This window comes from Olea europaea, chromosome 6 (assembly GCF_002742605.1).
Source record: "Olea europaea var. sylvestris chromosome 6, O_europaea_v1, whole genome shotgun sequence".
NCBI lineage: Eukaryota > Viridiplantae > Streptophyta > Magnoliopsida > Lamiales > Oleaceae > Olea > Olea europaea.
Window position 1 is genome coordinate 5,112,377 of NC_036242.1, and position 13,756 is coordinate 5,126,132.

The 13,756-nt window shown below is 38.4% G+C and overlaps 3 protein-coding genes across 7 annotated transcripts; 2 read left to right on the top strand and 1 right to left on the bottom strand.

Annotated features, from left to right (window-relative positions):
- The first annotated feature begins 418 nt into the window (after positions 1–418).
- Positions 419–3,594, top strand: LOC111395601 (multiple organellar RNA editing factor 8, chloroplastic/mitochondrial-like). The gene is made up of 4 exons (XM_023021659.1): positions 419–886; positions 1,496–1,593; positions 1,671–1,736; positions 2,652–3,594. The coding sequence occupies exons 1-4, from the start codon at positions 483–485 to the stop codon at positions 3,440–3,442; spliced, it is 1,359 nt and encodes a 452-aa protein (XP_022877427.1). The 5' UTR covers positions 419–482; the 3' UTR covers positions 3,443–3,594.
- Positions 3,595–3,799: 205 nt separating this feature from the next.
- Positions 3,800–8,141, bottom strand: LOC111395602. Of its 3 annotated transcripts, none has more exons than XM_023021660.1 (6): positions 7,941–8,141; positions 7,534–7,731; positions 6,268–6,670; positions 6,141–6,193; positions 4,820–5,851; positions 3,800–4,260 (listed from the first exon to the last, which is right to left on the bottom strand). In XM_023021660.1, exons 2-5 carry the CDS (start codon positions 7,591–7,593, stop codon positions 5,756–5,758), a joined length of 612 nt encoding a protein of 203 aa, XP_022877428.1. In that variant the 5' UTR covers positions 7,594–7,731; positions 7,941–8,141; the 3' UTR covers positions 3,800–4,260; positions 4,820–5,755. The 3 variants fall into 3 exon arrangements, with proteins under 3 accessions (XP_022877428.1, XP_022877429.1, XP_022877430.1); XM_023021661.1 differs by having other exon boundaries at positions 7,936–8,141; XM_023021662.1 differs by having other exon boundaries at positions 6,131–6,193; positions 7,534–8,141.
- A 58-nt stretch (positions 8,142–8,199) lies between these two features.
- LOC111395600 (UBP1-associated protein 2C-like) lies at positions 8,200–13,632 on the top strand. 3 transcript variants are annotated; one of them, XM_023021656.1, is made up of 2 exons: positions 8,200–9,804; positions 13,244–13,632. In XM_023021656.1, coding segments are annotated over exons 1-2 (1,491 nt in total). In that variant the 5' UTR covers positions 8,200–8,314; the 3' UTR covers positions 13,245–13,632. The 3 variants fall into 3 exon arrangements, with proteins under 3 accessions (XP_022877424.1, XP_022877426.1, XP_022877423.1); XM_023021658.1 differs by lacking the exon at positions 13,244–13,632 and adding an exon at positions 10,934–11,646 and having other exon boundaries at positions 8,200–9,807; XM_023021655.1 differs by having other exon boundaries at positions 8,203–9,807; positions 13,246–13,632.
- The last annotated feature ends 124 nt before the right edge of the window (positions 13,633–13,756 follow it).

Here is a 13,756-nt window from a genome sequence, read left to right on the forward strand (position 1 = left end):
TATAGTAACGATTACCTTAACAAGAAGTAGTTTGTCGGCAATGGACTAGCAAGTTCTCCCGACTGATTACCGATTAGGAATCGATCGTGTATTTTCCTTATTTTTGGTCGACTGTTGAGCAAATGGAAAGATAAAGGAAGAGGGGTATTTTGGGAATTTGAGTTTTAAATTCAATTTTCATTTTTTTAATTAAAAAGACCGTCAAATGTCACTTTACAAATACACCTGGATTATCTGGTCATTTCCAACAATTTTCTCATAGTACTCTCCCAAAACGGGCCATAGAAACCGACATATATTCGGATGCGCCCATCCCGCAAATATAACCCGATAAGGAGAGAAGATAATTTATGCAATTTCTCACAACTCCAGGGGCATTTGGAACTTCCGAGTCAATATGTATAAAATATCCAGAACCCTAAACCCTTCCTATCTTCTCAATACGACTCTCTCTGGGGTTTATCGCTTTATCGAACCCTAAAATGGCGTCTAAAATGGCATCTTGGTATCTGACTCGGTCTCTATTCACCACAACCAGACAAACCATAACAGCCAGCTTCTATCGCTCCTACGCCGCCGTCTCATCTGCTGCACCGCCGCACTCCTTTGCTCTCCGGCTTCGCCCTCTCTTTGCGGCGGCGTCCACTTCCCCTTTCCGCTTACTGTCTCCAGTGTTCTCCTCTAGAGGATTCGCAACCCGTTCTACCTCGTCTTCACTCAGTGATCCAAATCCCAATTGGTCGAACCGACCCCCGAAAGAGACAATTCTGCTCGATGGGTGTGACTTTGAGCACTGGCTCATCGTCATGGAAAAGCCCGAGGGAGAACCCACTCGAGATGAAATCATTGACAGCTACATCAAAACCCTAGCCATGGTCGTTGGAAGGTTGATGATTGGCTTTGTGCTTACATTTTATGTTTGTAGTTTTATTATTTTGTGCGAAACGGATTTAAAATTGTACTGTTTGATGGGAAAGTAACGTTCATTCATGCTAAGTTTGACTGTCGTAAAATCTGTTTGTTTTACTGCTCATAGGAAGTTGAAAATTGTGGAACGAAAGGAATTACTAGTAAAGATTTTGTATTTTATGATATGGAGTTAAATTTATTGGTTTTTGATAAAAGTTAAGGGATTTATAGTTTGGACGATCTGCTGCTCGAGTTGGGTGAATTAGGTACTTTGCGTTGTATTTTAGAGATGCAAAAATTCGGGGTTGAGCTCTGACCAAGATTGCCATATTTTTGGTTTATTTTGCTGTTGCACTGTCCATTGAGAATTGATACGACACATATGTTTCTAGTCAAATGTTTGAATTTGGTGCCCATGATGGCCTTTTGATTATCATTTGGTGTTATCAGTAGAGCTTGTATGATTTGGGTGGAGTATACTTTGTTGATACACACTTTGATTTAATTTTTTTCTCTTTTCATGACTATATTGTACTAAAGTTTGTAGCATTGCATTATGTTGAGTGAACTTTTGAACTTTCTCCAGTGAGGAAGAAGCAAGAATGAAAATTTATTCGGTCTCTACTCGTCATTACTTTGCATTTGGAGCCCTTGTGAGTGAGGAGTTGTCCTGCAAGTTGAAGGGTAATTGTTCTTTTCCTGTTCGGTCATTTGGAGTTTCTGAGATTTACTTATTGATTATTTAACAACTTATGATGCAGAATTGCCCAGAGTTAGATGGGTGCTTCCTGATTCCTACTTGGATGTCAAGAACAAGGATTATGGAGGTATGAACCTCCATTCTGTTTGTGCTTGTGTTTGGTCGTTATTGTTTATTTTTCTTTGTAGTGGTTGGGAGAAACTTTATTACTTATCACAACATGTGTAGGATGCTTTGTATTTCCTATTTTGTACTAGAAATTTCCCTTACACCTAACATACCTAAAACCATCGAGTTTTACCAAGACTTCAGTCTCCAACTGGTTCATTCAATTTGTTTATGGTTACTGAGAGGTGTTATCGTGTACTTAAAAGATACGTATGCATTTTTGATTGGGCAGGATTTATTACTTTCTACACTGTGCCAGTGAACTTTTGGGTTCGTGTTTGCTGCATTTTATATTGTGCAAGGGTAACGGGTGTTACTGTTACTGAATCCTAGGATTGTGTTCATACTGAGTTCTATAAAATCTTGACAAATGGTTGCTAGCAATTATTAGTTTTCGGGTCAGCTGTATGGTCTTAGAGTAGATGTAGTGATGGACTGGACAGGTTGCCTACAAAAAGGTTCATACAATTGATAATACATAGTTAATTTTTTAATTTTTGGATTCAATTGAATGACTTGAATGTTGATGTTAACTGATGCAAAATGTTATTATACAGTGCTGGCCTCCAGAAAGATAGGAAAACCAACTCTTTTTGGGGGTTCTGAAATTTTCACTAGAGAAGTCATGCAAGCCATGATATTTATGTTATTACTTAACATGTAGTTCTTATTTCTGTTGTCTCTCGCCCCTTTATCATGGACCACTTGTGCTGTTAATCTGTGTGGGAAACTCTCTCTAGTTGAATTTGGTTCTTTGTGCTTTGCGTCATGTTCTATGAACTTTTTTGCCTTTGTGAAATTTCAGACGTACAGATTTCTTCCTACTAAAATCTCTGATGATCTCCAAATATGCATCTTCATATGTACATTGCAGGGGAACCGTTTATAAATGGGCAGGCTGTTCCATATGACCCTAAATACCATGAGGAGTGGGTGAGAAACAATGCTCGGGCAAATGAGAGAAACAGGCGCAATGATAGACCTCGTAACTTCGATAGATCAAGAAACTTTGAGAGAAGAAGGGACATGCAGATGGCTAATCAGAACTCTGGAGCCAATATGGGCGGTCCAGCTGGTCGCATGGGAAGCCCACCAAACATGGGTGCACCACCTAATATGGGAGGAATGCAGCAGCCGCCCAACACGGTTGCACCACCTAATATGGGTGGAATGCAGCAGCCGCCCAACAACCCAGGAGGTATGCAGCAGCTGCCGAACCACCCGGGAGGTATGCAGCAGCAGCATCCCAACATGGGAGGACCCCCAAATAATATGGGTAGTTACCCCCCGAATAACATGGGAGGAGTGCCCAACAATGCAACAAATTACCAGTACCAGTACAGGAATGGACCAAACACTGGAGGAATGCCTTATCAGTCAGGTCCAGTGCAAAACCAAGGCGGCTATGGTCCAAATGTGGGGTCTGCTCCCGGACACAATCAGAGCGGCTATGGTCCTAACATGGGATCGGTTCCTGGACAAAACCGTAATAGCTATGGTCCTAACATGGGATCGGTTCCTGGACAAAACCAGAACAGCTATGGTCCAAGTACGGGTTCAGGTCCAGGACAGAACCAGAACTATGATCCAAATTTTGGTGCTGGCAACCCTCACCAAAACCAGAATATACCTGGAAGAGACGTGCCCCAACATCAAGATAATTGATAGACATGATGTAGATATTATGGGTACTAAGAACTGCCATGAACTATGTTATAGATCAAATTTCCTATGGTAATCATGTATGCTAATTTGGGTTTGACATTGTTGCTTTTAATTTTTTTGAATGTGCAATGGCTGAGCTCATGTTTCTAATATCTGTTAAATTTTTTTTAACTTTCACTCTACGTGCTTGAACTCTTGTTTATCACCACTGGATTGTGGATGACATTACGAGAATTTTTCCATCTTTAAAATCTTGTTCTTGGCTTCTTGATAGCAGAAATCACAATAACTGAAAATCAAAGTGGATTTTATGCACGGATGCAATGGATGAAGTTGAATATTTTCTCTGGGATCATATTGACAGTATAAAACCTTTAGATCCAAGTATTTTTTGTCAAAGGTACATACGAATATATGAAGTCAACTGTTTGATGACGAATAACAAATAAGCTAGTTCAAAAATTTACTGGGGTTAATATTACAAGCAAGTTTCAATTATTGAAGCAATGATCACAAGATTGGACAAACGATGTTAATACAAAATTTCGTTTGTGTTGGAGTAATCTGAAGTTCCTTTTGCAGCCACATTAGCTCTAATTTGATGTACTCTAACTGAACTCAAGTCCAGAAGACAGAGTATCGAAAGATTCTTTGAGTTTAACATTGTGCTCTTGTATTCTTAGCAAATTGAATCTGATGTGCCAGTGAAATTTCATTCTGCAGTTGTTCTCTTTTCACGATTTCCATGTCAAATTTCTCCCAAGGTCGTTTCTGTTGACTGCTTATGTGACTAACCGCGGATTTCTTTCTGTGAATCTCTTTACAGCGAAAGATAAGAATTATCATGAAAACGAGAGTAGAGATTGGGCAAACTAAACAAAATACAGAGGATAGGAAATGGTCTACACTAGTGAGATGCAATTTTAAGCAATTCCATACTGAAGGATTCCTAGAACACTATACAACAAGAAAGCCTTCTTCCCTATGTGACAGTCCATGCCCAGAAAAAACTAAAGCAACATCACGTCTATAAAGTACACATTGCGGAAAACTAAACAAATAGCTGACAGATATTCCAGGGTTCTCTACCCTTTCCAAATGTGTAAGCATCACTAATTGTTTACCTTAAAACAAGAAATCAACTTATCTTCATCAATGAATATTAGATTGTTCCCATTGTTTTAAATGTCACCTGAACCCTGCAATATTTACTTTCTACACTTATCTTGTTTAGCCATTTTGTCTTCTTATACCCACGCAACCAAAATAATACTTCAATCCATATTGAAAACAAGAACATTAATAAGATCAGATATGATATAGATAATTCGCTTCAATAGCGTCACAGTTTCACATGAAACTTTTATTGGGTTTTACCTTGATTAGTTTCTCCCTGAGTTTTAGCTTGTGAGAAACAACCAGCTGTTCTTTTCTTCCTTCGATTTTTTCTTTTTTCTTATTCAATTCTGCTCTGTGTTTTGCATTCTCTTCCCGCTCTTTTTCGACTTTTGCTTGTAATGCTCTCTCTGCTCGAATGCATGCCATTTCTTTTGCCTTCGCTTTTTCTGCAGCCTGCTGAAGCTGTTCAAGGGCCATCTCTCTTTTAATCTTGTCATAGCTATCCCAATCTAGTTCTTCTTGTTCAATTCCACCAATTTTAGCAGCATTTGCAATACATTCAGCCCATGCTTGCAAAAATTTCTCCCTTGATCTTTTCCATTGTAGCCATTTCCCCCATAGTTTTGTGAGCGATGAGCGTATTCTTGATTTGGTTCGATTGCTGCAGAAAAGAGACCTAGTTTTCTTGCCACCATTAAGCTTAAAAGTTGATTTTACTGGTTATATTCGTTCTATTGGGTGAGCCACTAAGTCATTAGTTTTATGCCTTCGCACATCTAAGAAAAGACCTTTGGTTTAGAAATCAACACCGTGAAAGTTTGTCACGAGCAAGAGGAAATGAACTAAATGCTAGAAGAGAAACCATTTAGGGAAGATGTATTAGTATATAAAACCTCAATTATCTCTGTGTTTTTGTTTTTTTTAAGTACTATATTTCAATTTGGCATGAAATTATATACAGTAGCTTGTATGTGGCAAAATTAAGATTTTCTCTCGACTTTTGATAAGTTGGAGCTGTTTAAAAGTCTCTAAACTATACTGCAGCTAAGAGCTTTTGTCTTTCATACAGTGACCTTATATAGGACACATGTTAGTACTTAAATGATTATTCTTCGAGAGAACATCAGAACCCTTATCCGCTTCAAACTTCATTGGGACAGAATGCCGTGTTGAGCCAAAAGAACAATACCATTATCATTGTGAGAGGTTGGTTTCATTCATGATCCAGTGGAATAGGAGAAACAAAGAATACCTGAGAGAACGAGGACATTCTGACATCTTCTTTCTAACCTTCAAAAATTAGAAGTCGACAAGAAAAAAAACAGCGGTAAGGCAATTTAATCATGTAACTAAGTTTAGTATCAATCAAAGAAATAAGAATTGTGAAGTGGCTTCTTCTAAGTTACCTACTATGTCCATAAGAATAATGTATAATAGTAACGTAACCAGTCCAACAAATTATTCTCCTTAGTAGTGAATAATTTAACAAGGCAATAAAGAAAGCATTATTAGTTCTTAACCAACTTTGAAATCCATAAAGTAAATGTATGTAAATTATCTGATTCTTACATGACTTCACCTTAGGATCTTTCAAGGGTTCTTTTGTTCTCCGTTTGATTCTCTCACGAGTCTCTGCACATGTAGATACAATGCCATTTAGACCGAGCAAGTTTCCTATTATAAGAGTAGACTGCAGAAAAACCTACCTTCACTGTGTTTCCTTCCTTTGTTCCATGGCACTTTTCCTTTGTTTGCTAGACCAATTTTCCTCCTCCTCTGGATTTCATAATCATTGTCGAATTCAGAAATTTCTACTGAATTGGCATTACTGTCTACTCTAATCTCTTTACTTGAAACTTGCTCCATGGGAAAATCAAACATGCCTTGCTCTTTACAAGATCCATCTGGCTCTATGTAAGGCGTCTCCCCCTGGAAAGTACCTGTTTGCACTGTTTTACAGGAGAATGGTCCCTTTGAGGAACTAACAATGGCAAGACCTAGTCCAATGGATGGAGACATACTCTTCACAAGAGATGCATCGAAAATTTTACACAAGGTACTTGGCTTAATACGTGCACATTCAATCACATGATATGAACGAGTCCTTTCCTGGCAAGAAACCGAATTGATATTGGAATCGAAATAAACTATTTAGATTATCTCTAACCAACAAAAAATTTCTACATCTATGTCATTTTCCTTATAAGCATAAAATTTACAGCAGGGGAAAAAATTGAAGTAGCAGAAAAATAGCCAAAATGTAGATGTGAACCTGCGTAGCAGCGATGACTACGAAATCCACAACTAGATTGAAACCAAACCCTAGAAAGCCAATAGAACCCAAGTTTTGGATTTCACCCAAAAACAATGAACCAAACAACTAACAAACAAGAATTTGCCGACCTTTTGATCACACAATTAGTGAATCTCACCCGGATTTGTTAACTCCACAAGAAAAGTAATTTCTTAATAAGTTCGGATTGCTCAATGAAAAACAAGAAAAGGGGAAGCAAACAGCCCTTTGTATAAATTCTCTCTAATATCAATGTTGTTACAATGAAAGGTGAATAAACCTATTTATACTAAACCCTAAAAACTAGTTCAAAATGGAAATCATGTTTAAAGATTACAAAAATATCAATGGAAATAAAATTCTAGCTCAAGTAGGTAACTCTCAGAAAAAGGAAAATCTTGTCCCAGTAATGAACTATGCGGTCGTGTAGAACAACTTCTAGCCTTCAATTTTATCTCGGGAATATGCTATGTGGTCTCACGTCCTTTAAGCCATGCAATCGCATAGTTTAAATTTCAACTCTCTTTTTTTATGTGTAGAATTTTGTGACGATTCCGGATTGTAGTCATGGGCGAAAATCCGACAACCGAGTTGAAAATTGTGCCCGTTTTAATTCACGCTACTAATTTTTCAATATATTGTCCAAAACTTGAATCGAATGCGCCAAACATAATTTTACCTTCATGACCAATATGTAAGTTGTTATTTGGCTTGCACGCTTCATCTTTTTGAACTCCATAACTTGAACAAGTAATTTGCATGGCTTTATTAACCTTTCGAGATCTTGAACTTAACTTTAGGCTTTTTCTCTTGATCATCAAATTCTTGGCAATTTGTGGCCTCCTTTGGATCACATCAAATGCAGAATAAAGCTTATCTAAACAAACAACAGAGAAATGTCAGTGAAAATTGGACACGAGAGTTTAATTTCCACGCCTCAATTCCCAGATCCACAAGGGCGAGCTCGTAGATAACATTTTCAGCATCATATCATCACAAATTTGCCACAATTGCAGATTCAAATCAGTTCGAATCATTATGCCAAGGAAAGAAGAATATACAAACAAATAGATAGAGATACCTCACCGGGAAGAGGAGAGCATTGCAGAGTATACACGTCGAGCGGGCATTGAAGATTAATCACTACAAAAATGGAAGACTTCGGCATTTCCAGTACTCGGACATGAGCTTCGTGGCTATAGAGTTTCGTTTTTATTTATTTTATTTTTACAGTTTGTTTATACTGCGAAAATATTTTTACTGAAAAAAGAAGAAGGATTTTTTAAATATTTAAAAAGGTGCTTTGGTTATATATAAAAAACATTATTTCCATAATTTAAATTTCATAATTTATCGAATCTCCGAAATATTTAAAAGCCACAAACAAATTCGTTAATTTTTGGACACACCACTCTTTCCTTTCACTGACACTCACAGGATTCCTAGGGTTTTCTCTTCCAATGGATCCGATTAAGAAACGCAAGATGGACGATAACGGTGTTATAACGGTGGATACAGATGCCTTCATCCCTTACAAACTCACCCTCGATGATGCACGCAAAATTATTGAGCCCTTTCCCCATGAACAGTTGTTGGAAATTGTTCAAAACGCCGTTCTTCGTCACCCAGATGTGCTTGATGCCGTTCGGTCAATCGCCGACCGGGATATGACCCAGCGGAAGCTGTTCATTCGTGGACTTGGATGGGAGACCACCACTGATAAGCTACGCGCTCTCTTCTCAGGATATGGGGAGTTAGATGAGGCGGTGGTTATTCTCGACAAGGCTACGGGTAAGTCTAAGGGTTATGGGTTTATTACTTTTAAGCATGTTGATGGTGCTATGTTGGCTTTGAAGGAACCGAGTAAGAAAATTGATGGTAGGATGACTGTTACTCAGCTTGCAGCGGCTGGTATGTCTGGAGGAAGTGGGCCCGGGGTGGGTGGTATTGGAGGAGGGAATAATCATGTGGATGTGTCGGCAAGGAAGATTTATGTGGCAAATGTGCCGTATGATATGCCTGCTGAGAGATTATTGCAGCACTTTTCCATGTATGGGGAGATAGAGGAGGGGCCTTTGGGGTTTGATAAGGCGACGGGGAAGTCCAAGGGGTTTGCTTTGTTTGTGTATAAGACAGCCGAGGCTGCTAGAGCTTCACTTGTGGATCCCATTAAGAATATTGACGGGCATCAGCTAAACTGTAAGCTGGCAATAGATGGGAAAAGAGGGAAGGTTCCGGGGATTGGGGTTGCCGGGCCTGTTGGAGCTCAGCAGGTGGGCAGTGCGGATGGGATGGGGGCAACAATGCCGGGTGGGCAGTATGGTGGGATTGGTGGGCAGTATACTGGGTTTTCAGGGCCTTTAGGTGCTGGTGGTGGTGTAGGTGGTCAGGCGATCCCAGCGGTTGGAAGCCAGGCTGCTGGGATGAATTTGGGGGGTGGTGGTGGGTTTGGGTCTGGACTGGGTGGGCCTTATGCTGGTGGGACCAATTCTGTTGGGCCTGGTGCAACTGGGTATAATGGACTGGGCATTGCTGGTTCTGGTTTAGGTGGTGCTGGTGATGGATATGGTGGGGTTAGAGCTGGATTGGGGGGTTCTGGTGGTGGACCGGGTGGAATTGGAGGTGGAATGGGTGGTGGTACAGGTGGAGTTGGAGGTGGACTGGGTGGTGGACAAGTTGGAGTTGGAAGTGGACTGGGTGGTGGACAGGGTGGAGTTGGAGGTGTACTGGGTGGTGTTGGCAGTGGATCGGGTGGTGCAGGTCGTGGGTCATCCTTGTATGGTTTGCCACCAAGCTCAGCTGGGGCAGGTTCGGGAGATTATCCACGGAGTGCGCAGTACAGCTTGTCATCTGGTGGGTATCAAAGCCAACATAATCAGCCAGCAGGAACATCACCAGCACCTAGAGTTCCGCCCGGAGGAATGTACCAGGGGATGCATCCTTACTATTAAAGGTAGCTTCCGTACCTCTATTGTACTCCATTTGTATCATTGTTGTTTGTAGGTTATGCTCCGTGTCTGATTAACTTAATCTTTTATTTCAATATGCTCATCTACTGTTGTTTTGTGGACATGACTTTGGATTCTGCATGATGTGCATTCTACTCTTGGACTTTCGAGGTTATAGGTTCTATTAAAAATAACATCTCTGTCTTTTATGATTTCATCAATGTGCTGATGATTTGTGCCTCCGGCTTTTATCAACAAACATGGTTTCCTGTCACAACTATGTGTTATGCTTTTTTGAAACACTTAATTAATTTTGTGTGGTTTCATATGGGAAGTGTAATTTGCAACTTTTGAGTTCAAAGCCTCGTTATGTGCTTGGGATACAGGATTCATACATGTAGATGATGCACACAAAGTAATCTGGAGGAGTCAAAATAATTGTTATTAATTATGATTTGTTGTTGCCTGTGTGTTATCTCTGTTATCTGGGGCTCTGGTAAAAGTTGTGATATGCTTTTTGGTGCCAGCTTGAAATGGCTATATTAGTTAATGATCTATTTGAAATCGATCTAAAAATGTTGGTTGTTTGCTGTTGCATACTTAGTTGTCTGCCTTGATAATCAGGAAGGATAAATTTATTGTTTCTTCTTAATTCCCTTGATCTTAATAATGTATTTGTAGAACATCTGCATGTTAACAGTTGTAGAAATCAAATGAAATTCCTTTTTTTTTCCCTAATGCGGTACAAGTTGCTTCGAGGCTTAATCATTGCATTCTCTGTCAAGAAAAGTTCTTCATGTGTTAAATTTTTTGGTAGCAAAACACATTTGAAACAAGAGAAGTCAGTTTTCTCCCTCAAGAAAATATTTATGTTATTACAAAATATCAACTGGGATTAGACATAAGACATTATTTATATCTCTTGACACAAAATTATGAGCTAAGATGGAGTAGTCCAAGCCAGAACCCTTCAATTTTGATTATTATGATGCCAACTACTTTCACCTCTCCCATTTCTTTCTGGTGGAGTGGGAGGCCAAGGTTTGTACAAAGCCTTCTTCTCTAGATAGGTTATTTGTTCGGTTGTTTTGGCTTCTTAGATGGAAAATATATTTGCTGATGAACTACCAGGCATTGTTTAGAGAACCAGTGCAGTCTATCTTGTTGAGACCCTGCTAGTCTGCCTCCTGATGATGTATATGTGAGAAAACCAGGAATATGTAAAGGAAAGTGGAATGGTGGTAGATTTGACGAGTTTGGACGCGTTTAAATGAGACTAAGTACTGGAGTTTGCCAAGTATTATTTTGTGCCATCTAACCAAAGGTGGATGTCGATAGGAAAGTGTTGGACGATACGTTTCTTGTGTTATGGCTTTAAATTGCATTGAGAATTTTCGCATGCTAAATGCATGATCTATTAACTTGTTATCATCTAGTCTTATGGGCAATGATGTGTCAAAGTGAGAGAATTGATAAATGCGTATGTTATATAAGGGCCCTTTTGATAGCAGTTCTTATCTTTTATGTTTGTGCCTTTATAGTAACTCATTATTTCATTTGGTATCAAAGTGGGAAGTATGTGCCAATGATCTTGCTGTCGTGCTTGAGCTCGTGATATGGTCGTCTCTTTAGTTTGTGTAGTGCCTATGGGAGTAATACATTATAGTATACTACATACGAATATGACTGTCATTTGGAATTACTACTGATTGATCTGCTTAAGTTCTAAATTTATGGTAGAATTGCATCATGGGAAAACATTTCTAGTTTAGGATTTCAAGTTTTAAAAACTTAGCCCCTGTTTGATCCCCATTTTTTGTAATGAAAATGGGAGGAATAGCATTTTTTTTTTTTGAAAAATGAGGGGTTGAAAAAAAATAAAAAGTTTTCGATTCACGTGTAATATTATTTTATGGAAGATTGTGTGGTTGAAAATAGGAGAGAGAAAAATAGAATGTAATGAAATGTAATTTAATGGGGGCCAAACGGGGGCTTAATTCTATGACATGTGCTTTTGTTAATTTTTTGCGCAGTTTGATTGATTGTCCTTGTATACACTCTTACACATTTGACTTGTTAGATTGCCTCCTTATATTCATAACTCTGATGCTTCATTTGATTGAGATGGTGTGTATTTTGGAATGTTACGCAGCATTTTAATGAAATTGGTTGGGAATAAGGCACTTTTGATGTTAATATTTTGCAGAAGTTGTCATTAATTTTTGAGAACTGCTTTGGATGTGTGGTGCATTGTCCATGCAGGTTTGGTAGATATTTTTATGTGGATTCATACATGTGAAATATTAGAATTTCTCATTGCACATTTTTGAACATGTACATGTATGCACATTCTCACACAATCACTTACCTCTGTGACTGTACCTCTAGATACAAATAACATTCATAAATAAATGCACACAGACACATGGCTACATGGCAATACTTCTAGATACTAATAACATGTTTATGCTTACAATATGCATAAAGGGTGTTATATTATAGCTCATTATATGTGCATATGTTTTTAAGAGTTAAGTACCATTCATGAGTCAATGTTATTCATTGTGCAGCCTTTTCAGAAATCATTTCAACCTTAAAATAAACAATGACATAAGAAGCCAATTCTTAATTTGTTAAACTTGGGGTCAGCCAAAACGATATTTTATTTATTTATTTCGTTTTGTTCAATTCTGGACTACCTCTTCTGAAATGTCTGATAAAATAAACTATTTTGCTAAACACGCATGGGGTTGAGGTGGGAGGTCGTGATGAGATGGGAGTGGGTGAAGAGTGTTGGCCTGTTCTCGTCCAAATCAGCTCCTCAACCTTCAACCTCTCTTTTCTGGAGGATCCTTCAAATTTCTTTGTCCACATGTGAGTATTATTGTGGAACTTTTGCTTACTTCTCAGCTCATCCAACCAGCTGCTGATGTGCTGGTTTGCTTATGTTATATGCCTTAAGCTAAGTCTTGCCAACTTCTCCTTACACTTGATGTTCAATTCAGCTAGTAGACGACACCCCTAATGAGATTTTTTGAAGAATTCATGTGATGTATGTGCTCAACTTACAATAACCCACCTCCATCATTGTCTGGGAGCTGCTGTATAGAATGTTAAGACTTTATTGGTCGTATTTGCAAATTTATAAAATATCAGATGTTTTTCATTAAACATTTTAAGTTGTCTAAAGCATTTTATCTTTGTGCCAATGAATATTAATTAGTCAAGTGATTCTGTTATTTTCTTGTCTGGTCTTTTCATATGCTTTCTAAATTTATGAACATATTTTTTAAATAATTTTATGAAATCTAACTCTTATGATTGGTGAAGAATTTACCTCAAATTTTAGCATCTTCTCGAATTTTTTTTTTTTTTAGTCTGAACTCTGTTTGTCTGTTGTATGTGGAATGTTGTATTGAGTTGTGAATGGATGTTTGATTCAGGTTTATAACAGCTTGTTGGCGAGCTGCCTTAAGTGGTTCTGGTGATCTCATGCAGACAATATGAACTCTGACCTGATGGTTTTGATTTGCTGTGTACTTTGGCCTCTTCTTCACTTCATATGTGCCTTGAGATGTCATCCTCTAATTGCTGGTAGTTAAAGTGTGTTAGATTATCTAGCAAGAAAAGCTAAAGAAAAGGAGTACTATTGGTATTTTCCTTTAATGAGGAACCGATATTTTTCCTGGATTTTATGTATGAAGGTAGTATCATAGCTTCTTCTGCCTTTGACAGTGGTATGCTTTTTATTTTTATGTATCTTTCTGGTTGCTTCTGCTGCTTGAACCTTTCGTTTGGGTTAATTATTTACATCTCTTTGTTGGTGAGTCTAAAATTTTGCTTTTATAAAGTGATAGTATAATTATGCTTGCATTATGTTTGGTTGTTTCTCTGTAAATTTATGTTCAGTTAGGAACCGTTGCCTCTTGGGTTGCATAGCCAGCTTCCTTGACA